A 15,464-nucleotide genomic window follows, 5' to 3' on the forward strand; every position below is an offset into this window, starting at 1 on the left:
GTTTGGCAACCTCTCCGTTCATTCAACCTCAAGAAGACCCAACCTTTCATCACCTTCACTCACTTAACGTCGTGATTTCCATCTCCAATAGGACCTCATTCATTTCATCCGACTCTCACGGATCAATTTCCAAACAAGAAATGGTATAACCATCTCTTCATTTTTGATGAAGATCTGACGTCTTCCCCGTGGCTTCGCGCAGCCTCAATTTGCGCGTTCATCCCCTCCTGTTATTATGCAGATCGATCCGGCAGCTCTGAGTCGACCAGATTCGGCTTCGACGGCCGTATCTGCCTCCAAGACTGTCGTATCAGCTGCGGCTACAACTCAAAAGTCTACAAAGGCGTTGATTTCGGTGCCGCGACTGGATCTTGAGTCTGTATACACGGAGCTGAAGGCCGCTATTGGCGACAATTGGGCGGAGTACAAGCAGTCGACGACACTTTTTCTTCTAGGTACTTCTCTCTTTTACGCCGTCCTATTGATGAAATATCTGCTAATAAACTATTTTTGGTAGGCCAACTAAATCAAGATGAACTCTCCTCGCGCCTCGATCACATAATTTGTGCCGATCCCAGAACCGAGCATCTCCATAACAACTTTATATGCGCGCTCATCGGCAACCTCTCACGCGACCTCCCAGACCATGGCGTCGCAAGCTGGGTATCGGCAAATGACAAACCCACCGTGGTATCGAAGCCGGTCTCTAGTGACCTGGCGGAACAGAGACTGAAGACTGAGGTTATGCAACTACCTCCTCGAGATCGCAAGAGGATCAAAGGTATTCCCGAGGTATGATCTTGGTTTTCTGAGTGTGTAGATTGTGAGAATCGCGCTAATATGTGATGCGAACATGCAGCCGGATCCCCATGAAATAGCCCCGAATGAGCTCGAATTATACTATCAAGCAAAGCAAATTACCTTACCTACGCAGGTCCCAGCGAGTGCTGGTGGTTTGAACAAAACGAGTAAGAGGCCATTCTCTGGGCATTTGTGTCACATTTGAACTAACAACTATCAGACTGGGAACTCGAAATACGAAAACGCTACGCTCAACCACTTGCCGCAGAAACAGGCGAATTTCCTGACGCGGAATCAATATATGCCCGTATGGTGCCAATATGTTACGAGGAGTCTGTAGTCAGTGGAGCTGGGTTTTCCTGCGCCGAATTCATGGCCATTGCGACGGAGACATTTGTCAAACAGGTGCTATCAAGTGTATTCTCTCGTACAAGGCATAACGGCCCATCCGGTACAATCAACGGTATGATGACACGGAAATATCGCCGACAACTAGAGCGCGAAGAGCTTGCTTTTACTCGGGGCGAGATATCCAAGGACCTCGCAACTGGGTTGTTGCCCGTTGAGGCGAAAGAGGCTCGTTCGAGGCAACCATTAGGGGTAAGAGATTTACGGTTAGCGCTTACTCTGGGTGGTGCACTCCTCGGCCAGATGCCGCTAGTGGTTGACGAAATTATGGGTGCTTATGATGAGGATGAACTTGAACTCGAGCGTCATGGTTACATTGAAGAGTTGCGTGAGAAGCATGGCTTTGATGGTATTGGGACAAAATCTGCGACAATAACAGCAACAGAAACCAATGGCGTCGACGCTATGGATATTGATGATGAATGGGATTGGGAGGGCGGCACGATTGCAGATAGAGATCAGTTGAATTCTCTTCTGGATGAGTGTCTTTCACTGGCTGCATGATACATACACTCATATATCATATCCATCCTCGTCGAACGAGCTATCCCCACTTTTCGTCTGACTAGACAAAGCATCTCTCATCTACGATTTCTCTCTCTTCCATCCTCTCCAATCCGAGGATAAACATGTCGATTAGCACTTTGGCGGGTTTTATTAGGGGAGGCGTTTACTGTGATTGTTGTATGACTACGAAAGGAGGTGTGTGGCATCGGCGGACATGGAGAAGAAAACATAACAGTTCTTGAGGAAGATGAAGAATTACGCTTTCTATCTATTTTATCGTTTCCTTTATTTACAGATACCAACCTCGCTTTTCTTTTTTTGTTGTTTCTCTTTGACTTCTAACGTCAAACGGACAAGGGAGGGTTCCTTTTCTTGTGTTTCTTTCAGTCTTGGTGCATCTGGATTGGAGTTTGCTGTGTTTATTGAGGTGTTGTTTTATTAGTTTTAGGAGGATTGTGGTACTATGCATGTTGACACATAGGACTAGAACAAGATTATGAAATGTAGTTTGAATATTACTCTATACGTGACCTTGATACTTCTCAATATACCTTATTACGCCTTTGCAGGACCTAGGGGAGATGGACCTAGATATAATGCAAGTAATTTATTGGTCTTATTTTGAAGATATCAACAATACATAGAACTATTCATACAATAGTCCCCAAGGACAAACGCCACGCCAATCGAAACAACCAACTCCATCGACTATATATCGCCGAAATGCAAATCACTTAACAGGGTAACTGTTCCACAACCAATTTCAAGATCTCTTCGGTAGTTTTGTGGAAATTAACAGGATCTTTAGCAACCGATTGCCAAATCTCTCCGTGCTTCGGCTCGCTAATGACACATTTAGAAATAACATCTTGTCGTTTCTCCTCAGTGCCGTGTTGCATAAGGAACTTGTAATACCATGCCCATGAATCGCCCTGATCACTGTCCGCTAGAATAGCTTTCTCGAACCAGGTCATTGCTTTCTCCAATCGTCGTTCGTCCCAAAATATACGCGCTACTGTAACAAAGAGAATAGGATCATTGTCAACCTTCTTAATAGCTTCCAGGCTGCGAGGCTTTCGATGCGTTCGAGGTTCAAGGTGCCAGATACTTTCGGCCCATAAGAGTCCAGAATTGGGTACTTCTTGAAGTGCCTTGGCCATGAGGACCTTGGCTTGACTGATATTGTTCGCACGTCGTTCCACACGAACACTTTCAGTCCACAGTTCTGCGTTCTTGGGAACCGCGAGCCGAGCTCTATCAAGAATCGAACGAGACTTAACCACGACACCTGCTTTTTCTTCAAGCCGTGAAGCCAAAAGCCATAATGGGACTGATTGAGGACAAGCACGTGTACCAGTGCCATATGCCTCTCGGGCTTGTGGATATTTCTTCTGGGACTCGTATATTTGACCTTTCATCATCCAAAGCTTATCAGCCTTGGGGTAGAGTTGTAGACCCTGGTTGACGAGATCGAGTGCTTCATCCATATTACCCAACTGGCGTTCAAAGGCGACACTCTTGATCCACACACGATCCGTGCCGGCTTCACGTCGAGCGGTACTCAAGAGCTCTCGAGCGTGTTCCGTTTCCTTTGCATCCGTCTCTAACTTGACAGCTGCAAGCCAAATATCTTCGTTGTTAGGATTTCGTTCAAAGGCACGCTTCAAGACAAGTCGTGCATTGTCGATTTCGCTAGCTTGCCACTTCTCCTTTGCAAGTTGCATCCATAGAACTTCGCTTTGAGGGCATGCCTCCACGGCTTTTTCGAGCACTTGCCATAGAGCTTCTTTTGTTCCGTGGTTACGCTCCAAATCAGCCGCTGCAAGCCACAAAGTCTTGCTGGTGACAAATACACGTAAAGCATAGGCATATATTGCCCGAGCAGTCTCGTATTTACCGTGAGCAATGCTTGCTTTGGCATCTTCCATCCAGATATCCCGTCGATCATCATCCTCGTCAAGCCCATAACCTAGAGTTTCCCGGATAATTGCGCCACAGGTTAGGACAGCGCCTTCCTCTTCACACTTCTCAGCTTCCGTAATCCATTCCTCCCTCTTCGGCATGGCATTCTCGCGTACGAGGGCCTTAACAGCTCTGTTCATAACGTTGACCTTGTTTGCCGTACCCATCTGTTCCTGTAATCGAGCTGCCGCAATCCAAATTTCATGGCTTGTGGGAACTGCCTTGCGAGCTGCGTTCAATACTTTCTGTGCATTCTCAGGTGTCTCTAAGCGTGCCAGTGCAAGCCAGAGCTCAACAGACAGGGGAATCATTTCAGTAGCCTTTGCAAGGAGAAGTCGGGCATCTGCTGGATCTTCTTCAAGGTTCACGGCTTCCTTCCATATAGCCACGGATTGCGGTATATGTAAAAGAGCCTGTCTTAGAACATTCTTCTTCGCTCTGACATCCGTCTCGAGCTTCATCGCTTCAATCCACAACCTAGTAGATCGGTCGTTGTGCTTGATAGCGTTCGCTGCGATAATTTTCGCATTGTGGTTCTCGTTGAGCCGAATGTTCTCCAACCAGGCATCCTCACTCTTCGGACATAGTTCACAACCTTTGGCAATATAGTTCCTCGCTGCAACAATCCTGCCTGCTAATTCTTCTAATCGTGCGATAGCAATCCAACCCGGGGCATGCTTGGGGTTTGTACGTGTAACAGATTCCATCAGAACCCTGACACGCTTAATATCACCAATTTCCACCTCACCAGCCTTTAACTCTGACTGTGTAAGACTGGTAAGGTAGCCTTTGGGGTCGATGCTAGTCGCACTACCTGATGTAGTATCGGCAGCAGATCCAAGCGCCGCCTGGTCCAGGCGCACCTGGAGTACCTTATCTCTGGCAGCACCAATGTCGGCAAAATTCGTCAAACTTCCGTCTCCTCCAGCAGCGCTTGAGATTTCCGTTTGAGTACCATCGTCGGCGATGGTAGTCTCAAATTGTGTCGCATCCCTAGCACCGGCGATCACACTATCCGGAACCGCATAAAATCTTTGTCTGAGGTTTTGACGAGCTCGTCGATTTTTTCCTGTGAGATCACCGACCTCGGGTATATTAGCCCAGTCCTCGTCCGATACCGTAGCTAGTGAACGTTTAAGGTCGGCGAATTGTTGCTGAATCTTAGGGTTGTTTCTCTCATATTCTTCTCGTTCTTGTTTTTCACGGGCTTCCCTGTAGGCAACGAATGGTTCAAGTCGGCACTCTGTCCACAATAAATATATGAAGGGCAAAGCGCAAAGGCGATAACTCGAAACCGAGATATCGAAAACGCGCGAAAATAAAGAGCGATGGGATAAAACTAACCTTCTTGCTTTTCGCCTCCTATCCATTTTCTCATCAACCTCCTGATAGATCAAGTCCGCCTCGTCATCTTCGCGATCATAGGCGCCGTAGGCGAATAAGCCGACTTCGTTATCTGGGTCCTGAAAACGCTCATCGTCCTCCTCTTCCGCCTCCTGCTCTTTACCCTTTCCCCCTTTTTCCCGACTTATACTATATGCGGTAGGGGTAGGAGCTCCTAGTTGCTGTGCTCTTTTCGCTAGAGCTTCCTGAATTTGCTCGGGCGTTGGACCTTCCCGCGCTGGTCCTAAATCTGATCGGGTTGTAAATCCAGTAGCTCCTCGACCAAGACCAGCAACATAGTTCTCTGGTGCCGGCTGGCTGAGAAAATCTTTCCTTCCATATGACATGGTGAAAGAAATATGAATGCGGATGGCGCAACACAGAGGATGGATGAAGAAAGAGGGAGATCTCACCTCGAAAATTAATGAGTATTGACAGTTGCCACCGCATTGGCGCCGTAGCTCTGCAGGGATAGCTGACAGCCAATGATATTTGTCGCTTCCATCTTATCAGATCTGATAACAGTTTTGTTCCCCCCTCCATATTCAGATACAACACCATGTTCCTTTAGGAGATTGTATTGCTGTCATCTATGGAAGAACCTTAGAAGATACATATGTCCGACTTGCGCAGCGAAAGCTGGGAAAAGCGCGCGTCTTCGTAGGATTGAACCTAGGTATTCCTGTACATGTCTACCTAAGTAGATGCAATGAATACTTGGAAGTGATACATTCAAGTCACAAGTGTGATGCTAACTTATAGTCTGTAACAATGGATTTTCTCTCAAGAGAGGTGGGTATTATAAGCACACGCTTCTATATCAGGAAATGCGTGTATATCGTCTGTAATTATGTCTAAGTAGACAATGCCTCGTAGTAATAGAGATCGGGAACCCTGAAGGTGTCCTCTCGTATCGGTACAAAAAAGGGGTTAAATAACGATCAAAACATGTATCCGGTGTTGGCATCTTCACCGTCTTGTCTCAAATGTGCGCTTGAATCTTGGAATAGACTCTGCCATATGAACGCTTCGCTGAGTAACAATTCAACATCTTTCTCGGTCCAGTCTTTGGTTGGAAGTGCCTGAAGAAACATCATGATTTCCTATGCCCATGTTATTAATACGATATAAAGCCCCTTCCCTGTCAGTGCTTACCTGGAAGTCCATTTTGAGCAATCTATCAGTCCACTTGACAAGAAAAGCGGCACAAACATATAAATGAAACCTAGAGAACCCTTGCTCCTCGGCCTGTTGCATTTAGGTCAGCCAGCAATAACAATCAAGTTCGGAGGTCTTCGCAGAACTTACCATATATGTATCCCACATTCGAATTGTACTCTTTATGTTCATTTCTCTCATAAGCAAACAATTCATCCATCGAAAACTGAACTGCATGAATTCGACTCCTTCATTTTCCAAGTGTTTCGCCAAGCTAGCATCAATTCTCTTTGTTAAATCGCGCAATGCTTTCACTTGTCGCTGTATACCCGGCTGAGCATAAATATAATTGTCTTGAATACCGTCAAGAAGCTTTGTGAGGCACCAGAAGGAATCAGCTTCTACAGCATCGAGGACGGATCTTGGCAGCTGTCCTGGATCCATTCCTTCTTCAACATTCATATCGGTCATGTAAGCACCTAGAAAGACCTGCCAGAATGGAGTCACAAGGTCATTGATTCCCTGTACATAACCACTGGCAGGATGCCGTATGGCCCAGACGTAAAGTATTCTTTCCAAAGATCGCTGTGTAGCTTCGTAGCTATATAATTGCAAGTGTGGACTCGTACGGGGCACATCAATACTAATTTGGTGCCAAACTGCCTCGTCCAAGCCTCTACCACGGCCCGAACTCGTGTTGGTTGGGCCGGATCCCCCACTCACAGAAACTCTTTCGAAAGCTTGACGAACTCCATCGAGGTATTCTTTACGCTTTCTTTCGAGTGTCGAGACGCGGCGTTCACTATTCGTGGGCAGGTAGCCCAACAGCAGTTGCCATGTCATAGCCCTTACTTCCTCGGGAACCCCAGACCAAGCAAGAGAGCGGAGCTCTGACAAGGACACGGTACTTGCCTGTAAGATCCGTTTAAACTTATTAATTCTGGAAATTCGCGCAGAATGGGCTTCTCGTTGACTAGGTGTCGCGTCAGAAGGCGGCGGAGAATGATTTATTAGATTCAAGGAATTGGCAGGATCTGAATGGTATCAGGTCAGCATATCAAAGTATGAACCTAAATATGACCCTTGCCTTTCAAGATATCCTTATACTGAGGACGCAGTATCTTGCCCTCGGTCTTCTTTGCTGACGGGTAAAGCGATACACCTCGTTCTTCGGCAATATCTGAGCTATTGGCTCTTGGTCGATAAGCAGTGTCCAGATCGGCTCCTAAAGACGAGTTCCCTGATATTGTGTTGGCTGTCGTAAACGTGGAAGGCGTACGTCGAGTGTTTTTGCCCTTCTTCCGCATGCTAGCAATACTAGGAAGCCCAAATTCATCTTCGTCGTCATCATAAAATATCTCATCGTCCTCGTCATCGTCTGCCACGTCATTTCCATAACCCCAGCCACGCGACGAATGTGAGAGTATATTATTATAAGGGCGGTTCGGCGATGAGGTTTTCTTCCCTTCGAGATGTGGGAGGGAGGGTTGTCCGGTGCGACTATGTCCTGCGCTCGATCCAGACCTAGGTGGCGTACGAGCCGGCGTGCTAATTAAAGTGTTAGGAACTATTCTCATAATTCAATTTTATTCAATCCAATCGATGGCGTCTTGCACATACTTTAGTATGTCGGCATGCGAATAGGATGCGCCAATCACAGAGCTGGCATCATAGGGTCTAGGGCTGACATTCTGTTGAGATGTAGTTTTCGATTTCCAGAAAGGAGACGCACTCCTTTATAAACAATTAGCGCCTTCGTATTGAGTGGGAACACCAAACGCGCTGAGACTGTTTTATGGGAAAGCAATGGGATCTTTTGGAGCGGGATACACATACTCAGAACGGTCCGCTGAGAGATTAAGCCAATGTTAGCGAATCTACGGTGTTTAGCATCGGGAATGGCAGGGGAGAGGTACGAACCAACCTGGACCATTTCCTATCAACCAAAGAGTACATCTATCAGTGTCTAAAAGTCGTCAAGGTGGGATATTGAACACACCTGTTGGTGGGTCTTCTTGCTAGCCATCGTTGCGATAGCTCAAGACCAGGCGTTGGGTACTCCTCATGAATTCAAGGAACGATAGAGAAATGCACAGCCCTTTTCTGCTTGTAAATGACTAGGGAACATAGCTAGCTGCGTGTTGCCATCTGCTGTAGTCGACTGATATTAATTGACTGTTGTATGGCCCACCTGATGAATGGCGTCCCTCAGGGCCTCCACATCTTTCTGCCAAGGCGGTCAACAGCCAAATGCTCCACAGTTCTTTCCTTCACCTCACCAATTCCTTCCGTTCTCAACACTCACTTTCAACCTCATCTCTGATAATCCCAAGAGGGCATCTCACCTTTTATCTGCTTTGATCTCTCTTTGTTAAAGTCAGCACAGCGTAACGCTATATCTTTTGGGTAATTTGTTGGAGACCCTGTTCACTTATCTAGTGACCTCAATCACAAACAAACATGACAGAACCAGAGGAGCTTGAGGAGGATCTTTTTGCTGATTTGTGAGTTCCCATCGTCCAGTAAAAACATAAATATGTTGCTTACATTTGTATCTCAAGGTACGATGGCAATGACACTAACCAAGTTACCTCAACCGGTGTAACCGACTCCTCTGCAGAAACGAAGACTTCGTCAGCAGCTCCTCAAGTGGATGATTCTCAGAATGGCGGAGGCTATGAACCCACCTACAGTAGCTCACACGCACAGAATGCATACCAGGGACAGCAAACTGGCGGAATTCAAAGCTACCATTCAATGGATGAGACATCGCAGGATGTAAATGTACACACCGGAGACGGGGTGCATTCTACAGAAGGAGAAGCACAGGGAACGGGTATCAAGGAAGATGGGTAAGTTCAAATTCTTTTCGTTGAGTGTACTTCATGTTTGGTTTCTTGGTTATCGATGCTGGGTCTGCGAATATTGTCGGGCTGGGTGATAGAAGGGAAATATGGCGGTCTCATTATGAGACATGACGGTGCCAGGAATTGGCATATCAAGAGAGGCTGTACGGATGGGTGCAAAAAGGTCTCAGGTGGCTCTATCTACATGTCCAACAGAGACAGACAGGACTTACCTTGATTGTGAGGGGGCTACTGAACATCTTAGTTGGAGCGAGTATGTCACGCTATACATAGGTGTCTAGCTGCATACTTTCAGAAAGTCTACATACTGAGATCTTATTTCATGTGAATTACGGCTCCGTGGTGGCTAGCATGGTGGATCACCGATAGTCTGCGAAATTGCTGCACAATGGTTCAGTGTCCGTTGATGCTATTCGATGGAGTCGATGAGAACTGGAGGCAATGTTGCCCTTTTACACGAGATTCATGTCGCCAGCGAGTATAGTACAGTTGATACTATATAGCTTCTTATCGATACAATTTGATAGAGCAGAGCAGCAAAATAGACGATTCGACATACTGGGAATACAAGAACTATCGAAACACTTCTCTTTGCTATCACGATTTTAGAATGACCCATCATTCGGACAGGGAGGCTCAGAAAAATTATACATAATACGGCATTCGGCCAGCCCATGGGGGGGGTGGACACTCTTGGATCAATGCGGGTGGACCTTTTCATCCAATGGCCTGGGAAGGCGTAAATGAGGCGGACCTTTCTATGCACATCTTCTATCGGATGACTTCAGGGGTTGTGCGTGTGTGGCCTTATCGAAATGGATATCGAATAGCTTCCGCTCCATATGCTAGTACTGGAGTTATAGCTATAGCATATATCATATGCGTTGCACCACTATATTCAGAACTATCACTTCGTACAGCAGCCTAGTCATGCCCCTGGACAGCAACAACACGACGCCAGAAATCATCTATGCGGATAGTACTTGCAGACCAGCCATCATACTGAAATTCTTTGTTCGCCGTCATTCGCGTTATATTGTGTTGAAGTAAATGAGTGTGGATAGGACAAACGGTATCTGACAATTAAATTTTACAGGAAAATGTTCATCGGAGGTTTGAACTGGGAGACTACAGACCGTATGCAAAAGCTTCAATATCCGTCGTGCATTGGACTAGTGAGAAACTAACCAGTATAATCATAGAATCTCTCAAGGATTACTTTTCACAATTCGGCGAAGTCTCCGAATGTACAGTCATGCGTGACAGCGCTACGGGAAGATCGAGAGGTTTTGGATTCCTTACATTCAGAGATCCCAAAACCGTCAATACAGTCATGGTCAAGGAGCATTACCTAGATGGAAAGATTGTAAGTTCGCTATAGCGATATCCCAGTCATTGATGGCATGCGCTAACGCAGCCAAAGATTGATCCAAAACGTGCCATTCCTCGCGATGAACAAGAAAAGACCAGTAAGATTTTCGTGGGGGGAGTCAGTCAGGAAGCTACCGAGCAAGATTTTAAGCAGTTCTTTATGCAATTTGGTCGTGTAGTGGATGCCACACTTATGATCGACAAAGACACTGGCCGCCCACGAGGATTCGGTTTCGTGACATTCGACAGTGAAGCAGCAGTGGAAGCCACGCTTTCCCGACCCCTGGAGATCCTCGGTAAATCCATCGAGGTGAAAAAGGCTCAACCAAGGGGTAATCTGCGAGACGATGATCGAAACCGTCGGGGCAGAGATCAAGGCATGACTCCAGATAACAGTCAACAGCAAGGTGGCCAGGGACCAGGGGGTATGCCCAGTGGCATCACTCCGCAGATGATGGCTCAGTACTGGCAACGTATGCAACAGTATTTCGCCATGATGCAGCAGCAAATGGCAGCTGCTCAGAGTCAGGGTATGGGCGGAATGAACATGGCTGGTATGAATCCTGCAATGATGCAACAAATGAAGCAGATGCAGATGGCAGCCGGTCAACAACCAGGTCAATCGCCAAGTCCCGGTCCTCAAGGTATGCAGAACATGAACCCAGCCATGATGCAACAGATGCAGCAGATGCAGCAGATGCAACAGATGCAAAGCCAAGGTCAAGGACAAATGGGCATGGGTGGTGCTGGTGCTGGTTATGGCGGTAATCGTGTTGGACCAGGCTACAATGCTCACGAACAACTTGCCTTCGAACAACAAAAATACGAGCAACAACAAGCTCGACGAGGAAGTGCCTATTCACCTTATCAACAAGGCGGTCCGACATCATGGGAAGGTATGTATGACGAGGTACCTCAGCCAAATGTTCCATCCGGCCCACAAGGTCGTGGTGGTGGAGGCATGGGAAGAGGCGGCATGCAGAATCAGGGCAAGCCGGGCACCCCTCATCAAGGTGGTGGTGGTACTCCTCCTGCTGCACCAGCTAATGCTCCTACCGGTCCCCGAAACGCTGGACGACCAGGAGCAAACTATCGCGGCGGAGGTCGTGGAGGTGGTCATCGTGGTTTCCATCCTTATTCGCGATAAATGTGGACAACAGATTCTCCATCTGACCGAGTGGGGAATGGGCTTCTTTTGTATTATCAGAAATTGAACTACTGGATATTTGTGTTTCTAATGCTTGTTTTGTCTCGAGACTATAAAACGAAACAAAAGGCGGCAGGGGTTATTACATGTTCTTTTTCCTTCAAACCCTTCTTCATGTTTATTTGTTTCCTTTTCGACTTAAGGTTTCAGGTGTTCTTCTTTCTTAGATGCCCAGGAGTGGATAGGGTTAGATAGGAAGATATGGGAATCCTACTTATTAACTAACTTTAAGACAAAGGTAGACTCTAAGTTAGTAATTTCTTGAATATTATTATGTATCACTATCCAGAGCAATACTTGCAACTAGTCAATCGTAATTACATCAGATTCCTTCGGCGCTCCCTGCGGATGTCGATTAGGCATCCTCGAGGGTCCATTCGTCTTGGGTCCTTTGTCCTTGACTATCTTACTCATTTTCTTCTCTGCAGCCTCACATAATGCTGCTTTCTCTGGCGGTGCTGAAGGCGGCGTCAGATCCGCGAAACAAGAATCCAGCTCTGAAAGCAGGTTTCCGACTTGATCAACTTTGGCCACAGCACCGTTTCCGAGACCTTGCCAACCGTCACCTTTGCCTCGATAGATTTTCTCCTGCAGCTTGGCTTCCACAGCTTGCTCCACATCACGTTGTCCTTCCGATGAACTGATGTCCTTCAGCGTCCAAATGATACTACCACGCCGCTGGGAGGCAGTAAGTAGGAATCGGAATCGAAGACCAAAGTAGTGAATTTGATAAGTTTGTGCCCCCCGAATGGAAACCTGGACTCGTAATGCGGAATTGTGCTTCGGTTCAGTAACAAGGCGATCTAAGGCACGAAGCACAGATAGGGTCAGTTTGAGCAATTGTAGCACACATTGTACGCCATATCCAGGACCTGACCGGTTAAGTATAGTTCCTAGAGACTGCTTGATTCGGTTGTGCGGACTCAGGTTATTAAAGGATATATCGAGGCGTAAGCGGAAAAGCGGTTCATTCTGTTGACGAATGATGGCAGGATCCAAATCGGGTGTGTTGCCAGGTCCATCCAGCCGAATGACTATGTTTGCTTCGAAACCTTCTTGCGGTGCATACACAAAGGATAAATTAGACAAGGATACCGACTTGACAGTAATCTTGTGTTTCTGAAGTGTCCGGAATAAAGATAAGACGATGTTGAGTCGCTGGATCCGCTCAAAAAGATCGAGCATGATCGACTGTCCTGGAGCGACGAGGAAACGCATTGCAAAACCCATACCTCCTCGCCGAAGGAGTATGCAGTCATCAAGCTTCAATCGCTTCAAACCTAGTTTCCTCAGAGGTGTAAGGAATCGTCCATGCGCAACCACGATTGCATTCTTCGTCCTGGAATCAATCCCATGGTATGAGATTGAGAGAGTATCTCGAATGTAGGACTTGCTTTGTGTGCCATTTAGAGGGGCAATGCGTAGCTGTTTCGGTAATTTTGCAATATCAAACTTGAGGTAAAGACAAGGAACTTCCAATCTCGAGCCAAGCTGCAGCTGCTCTACTGGGGGGAGGCAGTCCTGATATCCCAACTCTGAGAGCCACAAAGCGTTCGAGTACATGACCAAAGCCCCGGTAAGCGAATAGTCAAGATCTGGGAAGTGATATCTAGCACCCTGCGAAGACAAAAACAGATCACCAGACAAAACCCGAGTGGACTGTACGGAAAACCCGCCAGGAATAATGCGAGCGTGGACGGCAAGCTCAGGAGACGGCGAGGGCCGCGCTTTCAGACGCAGTAACCACCAGTCATCACCACTTAAACTAGTCGTCGCAGCAATAATCCACGAATTCCCAAACAGCCGATTACGGAAAAACGAGGCCCGGAGAACGTTACTTGGGAATACACGGCGGATGTCCACCTTGAATTTTCGATGATCCACGCTTTCCCAGCCAAATGTCTTTGCATCAGATTCGATTTCCTCCATAGCTGCAATGCAACGAAGTCGCGAGATCCGATTAACCAAGTCATCATCGGAATTACCTCCCTTGTCTAACCGGCACAATAGTGAAGGTATGGTATGGATACACATGGCACCCGAGACAGGTTCCACCGATGCATTGAGATAGCGAGAACCCGTAAGTTGAACATTCAGGCGGCAATTTCCCGGTTCAGTTCTCGAAATTTGCAAGTTGATCGAGAGTTGATGATTAGCAAACAGAGTTTGAGTGCAGAAGCGTTCATAGACGTTGCGAAGTATGTGGGATGAATGAATTGCAATTACACTTCGAAGTATGGACTCCATGGAAAGGTTCTCCATATCAAAGTGAATATGGGAGGAATCAAACTCCTTCCCTTCACGAATCCACCGAAGACCAAGGTAAGAGATTTTTTGGCGTAGCTGACGACCGCTGTGAGCACCAATCTCTAACCAACTCTTTGGACCACTTTTATCTGGCCAGTAGTGTACGACCAAAATGCGATGCAACAATTCGACGCGCAGAGCACCTATCCATTGACCCCTTGAGAGACTGATTGCTTGTTTGAACAAAATGTTGATTTTATTCACGAGGACAAGGTTGTGAAGAAAGTCAAAGCAGCCTGTCAAGCCTTTCGCTTTCAATATGCTGTTCATCTGCGAATCAAGCTCGTTGAAGAAGCGACCTTTGGGAATCGGGGATGATGGAGTGAAAAGAAATCGAATATCGATAAAATAAAATTGTGATGCAACATCTTCTTCCGCAATGGAGAGATCCAACTCAAATTCGCCTTTAACAGAAAATGTAACCCGGCCGTCATGAACCCGGTATTCATTAAAGGAGGGTGGAATGACATCGCTAGTTACTAAGCGCGTGCTGATCATGCGATTGATTTTCTGTAGGGTTGCTAGAAGGCGTCTTGGGCTTAGGGGCTTTGGCGGTTTGTAACCAAACTGAATGGAGAGTTTAGTACGCTAGAAAATAGGCAATACATAGGAAATATGCTCACCTCTGGCATATTTGACACACGGCCTGTTGTCAAGACCTCCAACGCAGTTTGTAAATCTGGATTAGCTACCTGAGCCCGAACCAAATCCCGTTTCATATCTGCTACTCGTTGAACAGCCGCTTGATAGGCTGAATGTCGTGTTCGAATGAAATTTTGCAGATCGATGAGCTTGCTGACATCCACGGCCTGACGACTCCATTGCGATAAGACGAGAAGCTTGATAAACTCTGTTCTTTTAGCCTGTGCAAATTCTAAAATTCGAATTTTCTTTTGTATAGCGGCGGCGTCCGGCTTTCCGTTGGCGGAAGTTGCTTGTGAAGACTGTTGTGGTTGGGTTGACTCTGCTAATTCCGCAATTACGTCGCAAAGATCGTTGTAACATTGCTGTACAGCCCTGTTCACAAGTTGGGCATATGGGAAGAACCCCTGGGTGATATGCGTAAGTGGTGGGGCCCATTGCCATGAAACATCGTCCATGGCGTCAGACTGCCCATGTTTTGTAACCATTGCCATGTTAGATCCTTGACCCGTGCTGCCATCCCCTTTGAACCCATTCATTTGCTGAGCTGGTTTCTCATGGTTATCGGCATGAGGAACCCCATTACTATCATAACGGTTGTAAGAGTCACCCCAATATCTGGATGCACTTGCACTGACATCGTCCATGACGAGACCAGGCATCACTGGTGCCAGTCTAATCGGTGCGACCTCCTCTGCCACAAAGCTTGACAGCTCCTTTCCTCGACTCGAATAGCATCAAATTGTCTGATACAGTCGTCACTGCGATTATGCTTTCCTGACTGTACAGTTTTTCCAATTTGATATGAAGAAATAATGGCTACTGTGTTCACCACAAAATCAAGACTGCGT

The 15,464-nt window shown here is 46.8% G+C and overlaps 5 protein-coding genes across 5 annotated transcripts; 2 read left to right on the top strand and 3 right to left on the bottom strand.

The window, feature by feature from the left end:
- The first annotated feature begins 57 nt into the window (after positions 1–57).
- On the top strand, positions 58–2,250 carry TSTA_070000 (transcriptional co-activator (Hfi1/Ada1), putative). Its single transcript, XM_002340932.1, has 4 exons — positions 58–455; positions 518–792; positions 860–968; positions 1,022–2,250. Exons 1-4 carry the CDS (start codon positions 236–238, stop codon positions 1,711–1,713), a joined length of 1,296 nt encoding a protein of 431 aa, XP_002340973.1. The 5' UTR covers positions 58–235; the 3' UTR covers positions 1,714–2,250.
- A 61-nt stretch (positions 2,251–2,311) lies between these two features.
- On the bottom strand, positions 2,312–5,408 carry TSTA_070010 (mRNA splicing factor (Prp1/Zer1), putative; the record flags this gene model as incomplete). The annotated part of the gene is made up of 2 exons (XM_002340933.1): positions 2,312–4,890; positions 5,023–5,408. The coding sequence occupies 2 exons, from the start codon at positions 5,406–5,408 to the stop codon at positions 2,451–2,453; spliced, it is 2,826 nt and encodes a 941-aa protein (XP_002340974.1). The 3' UTR covers positions 2,312–2,450.
- A 390-nt stretch (positions 5,409–5,798) lies between these two features.
- Positions 5,799–8,378, bottom strand: TSTA_070020 (GTPase activating protein (Gyp1), putative). Its single transcript, XM_002340934.1, has 8 exons — positions 8,219–8,378; positions 8,140–8,155; positions 8,056–8,068; positions 7,840–7,953; positions 7,307–7,767; positions 6,370–7,253; positions 6,217–6,309; positions 5,799–6,164 (listed from the first exon to the last, which is right to left on the bottom strand). Exons 1-8 carry the CDS (start codon positions 8,243–8,245, stop codon positions 6,003–6,005), a joined length of 1,770 nt encoding a protein of 589 aa, XP_002340975.1. The 5' UTR covers positions 8,246–8,378; the 3' UTR covers positions 5,799–6,002.
- A 301-nt stretch (positions 8,379–8,679) lies between these two features.
- Positions 8,680–11,604, top strand: TSTA_070030 (heterogeneous nuclear ribonucleoprotein HRP1; the record flags this gene model as incomplete). The annotated part of the gene is made up of 5 exons (XM_002340935.1): positions 8,680–8,723; positions 8,781–9,071; positions 10,183–10,223; positions 10,289–10,452; positions 10,510–11,604. 5 exons carry the CDS (start codon positions 8,680–8,682, stop codon positions 11,602–11,604), a joined length of 1,635 nt encoding a protein of 544 aa, XP_002340976.1.
- Positions 11,605–11,938: 334 nt separating this feature from the next.
- TSTA_070040 (RNA polymerase II holoenzyme/mediator complex component Rgr1, putative) lies at positions 11,939–15,275 on the bottom strand (the record flags this gene model as incomplete). Its single annotated transcript, XM_002340936.1, has 2 exons — positions 11,939–14,538; positions 14,595–15,275. 2 exons carry the CDS (start codon positions 15,273–15,275, stop codon positions 11,968–11,970), a joined length of 3,252 nt encoding a protein of 1,083 aa, XP_002340977.1. The 3' UTR covers positions 11,939–11,967.
- Between the last annotated feature and the right edge of the window lie 189 nt (positions 15,276–15,464).

This window comes from Talaromyces stipitatus, genomic scaffold (assembly GCF_000003125.1).
Source record: "Talaromyces stipitatus ATCC 10500 scf_1105507295523 genomic scaffold, whole genome shotgun sequence".
In the NCBI taxonomy this organism is placed as follows: Eukaryota; Fungi; Ascomycota; class Eurotiomycetes; order Eurotiales; family Trichocomaceae; genus Talaromyces; species Talaromyces stipitatus.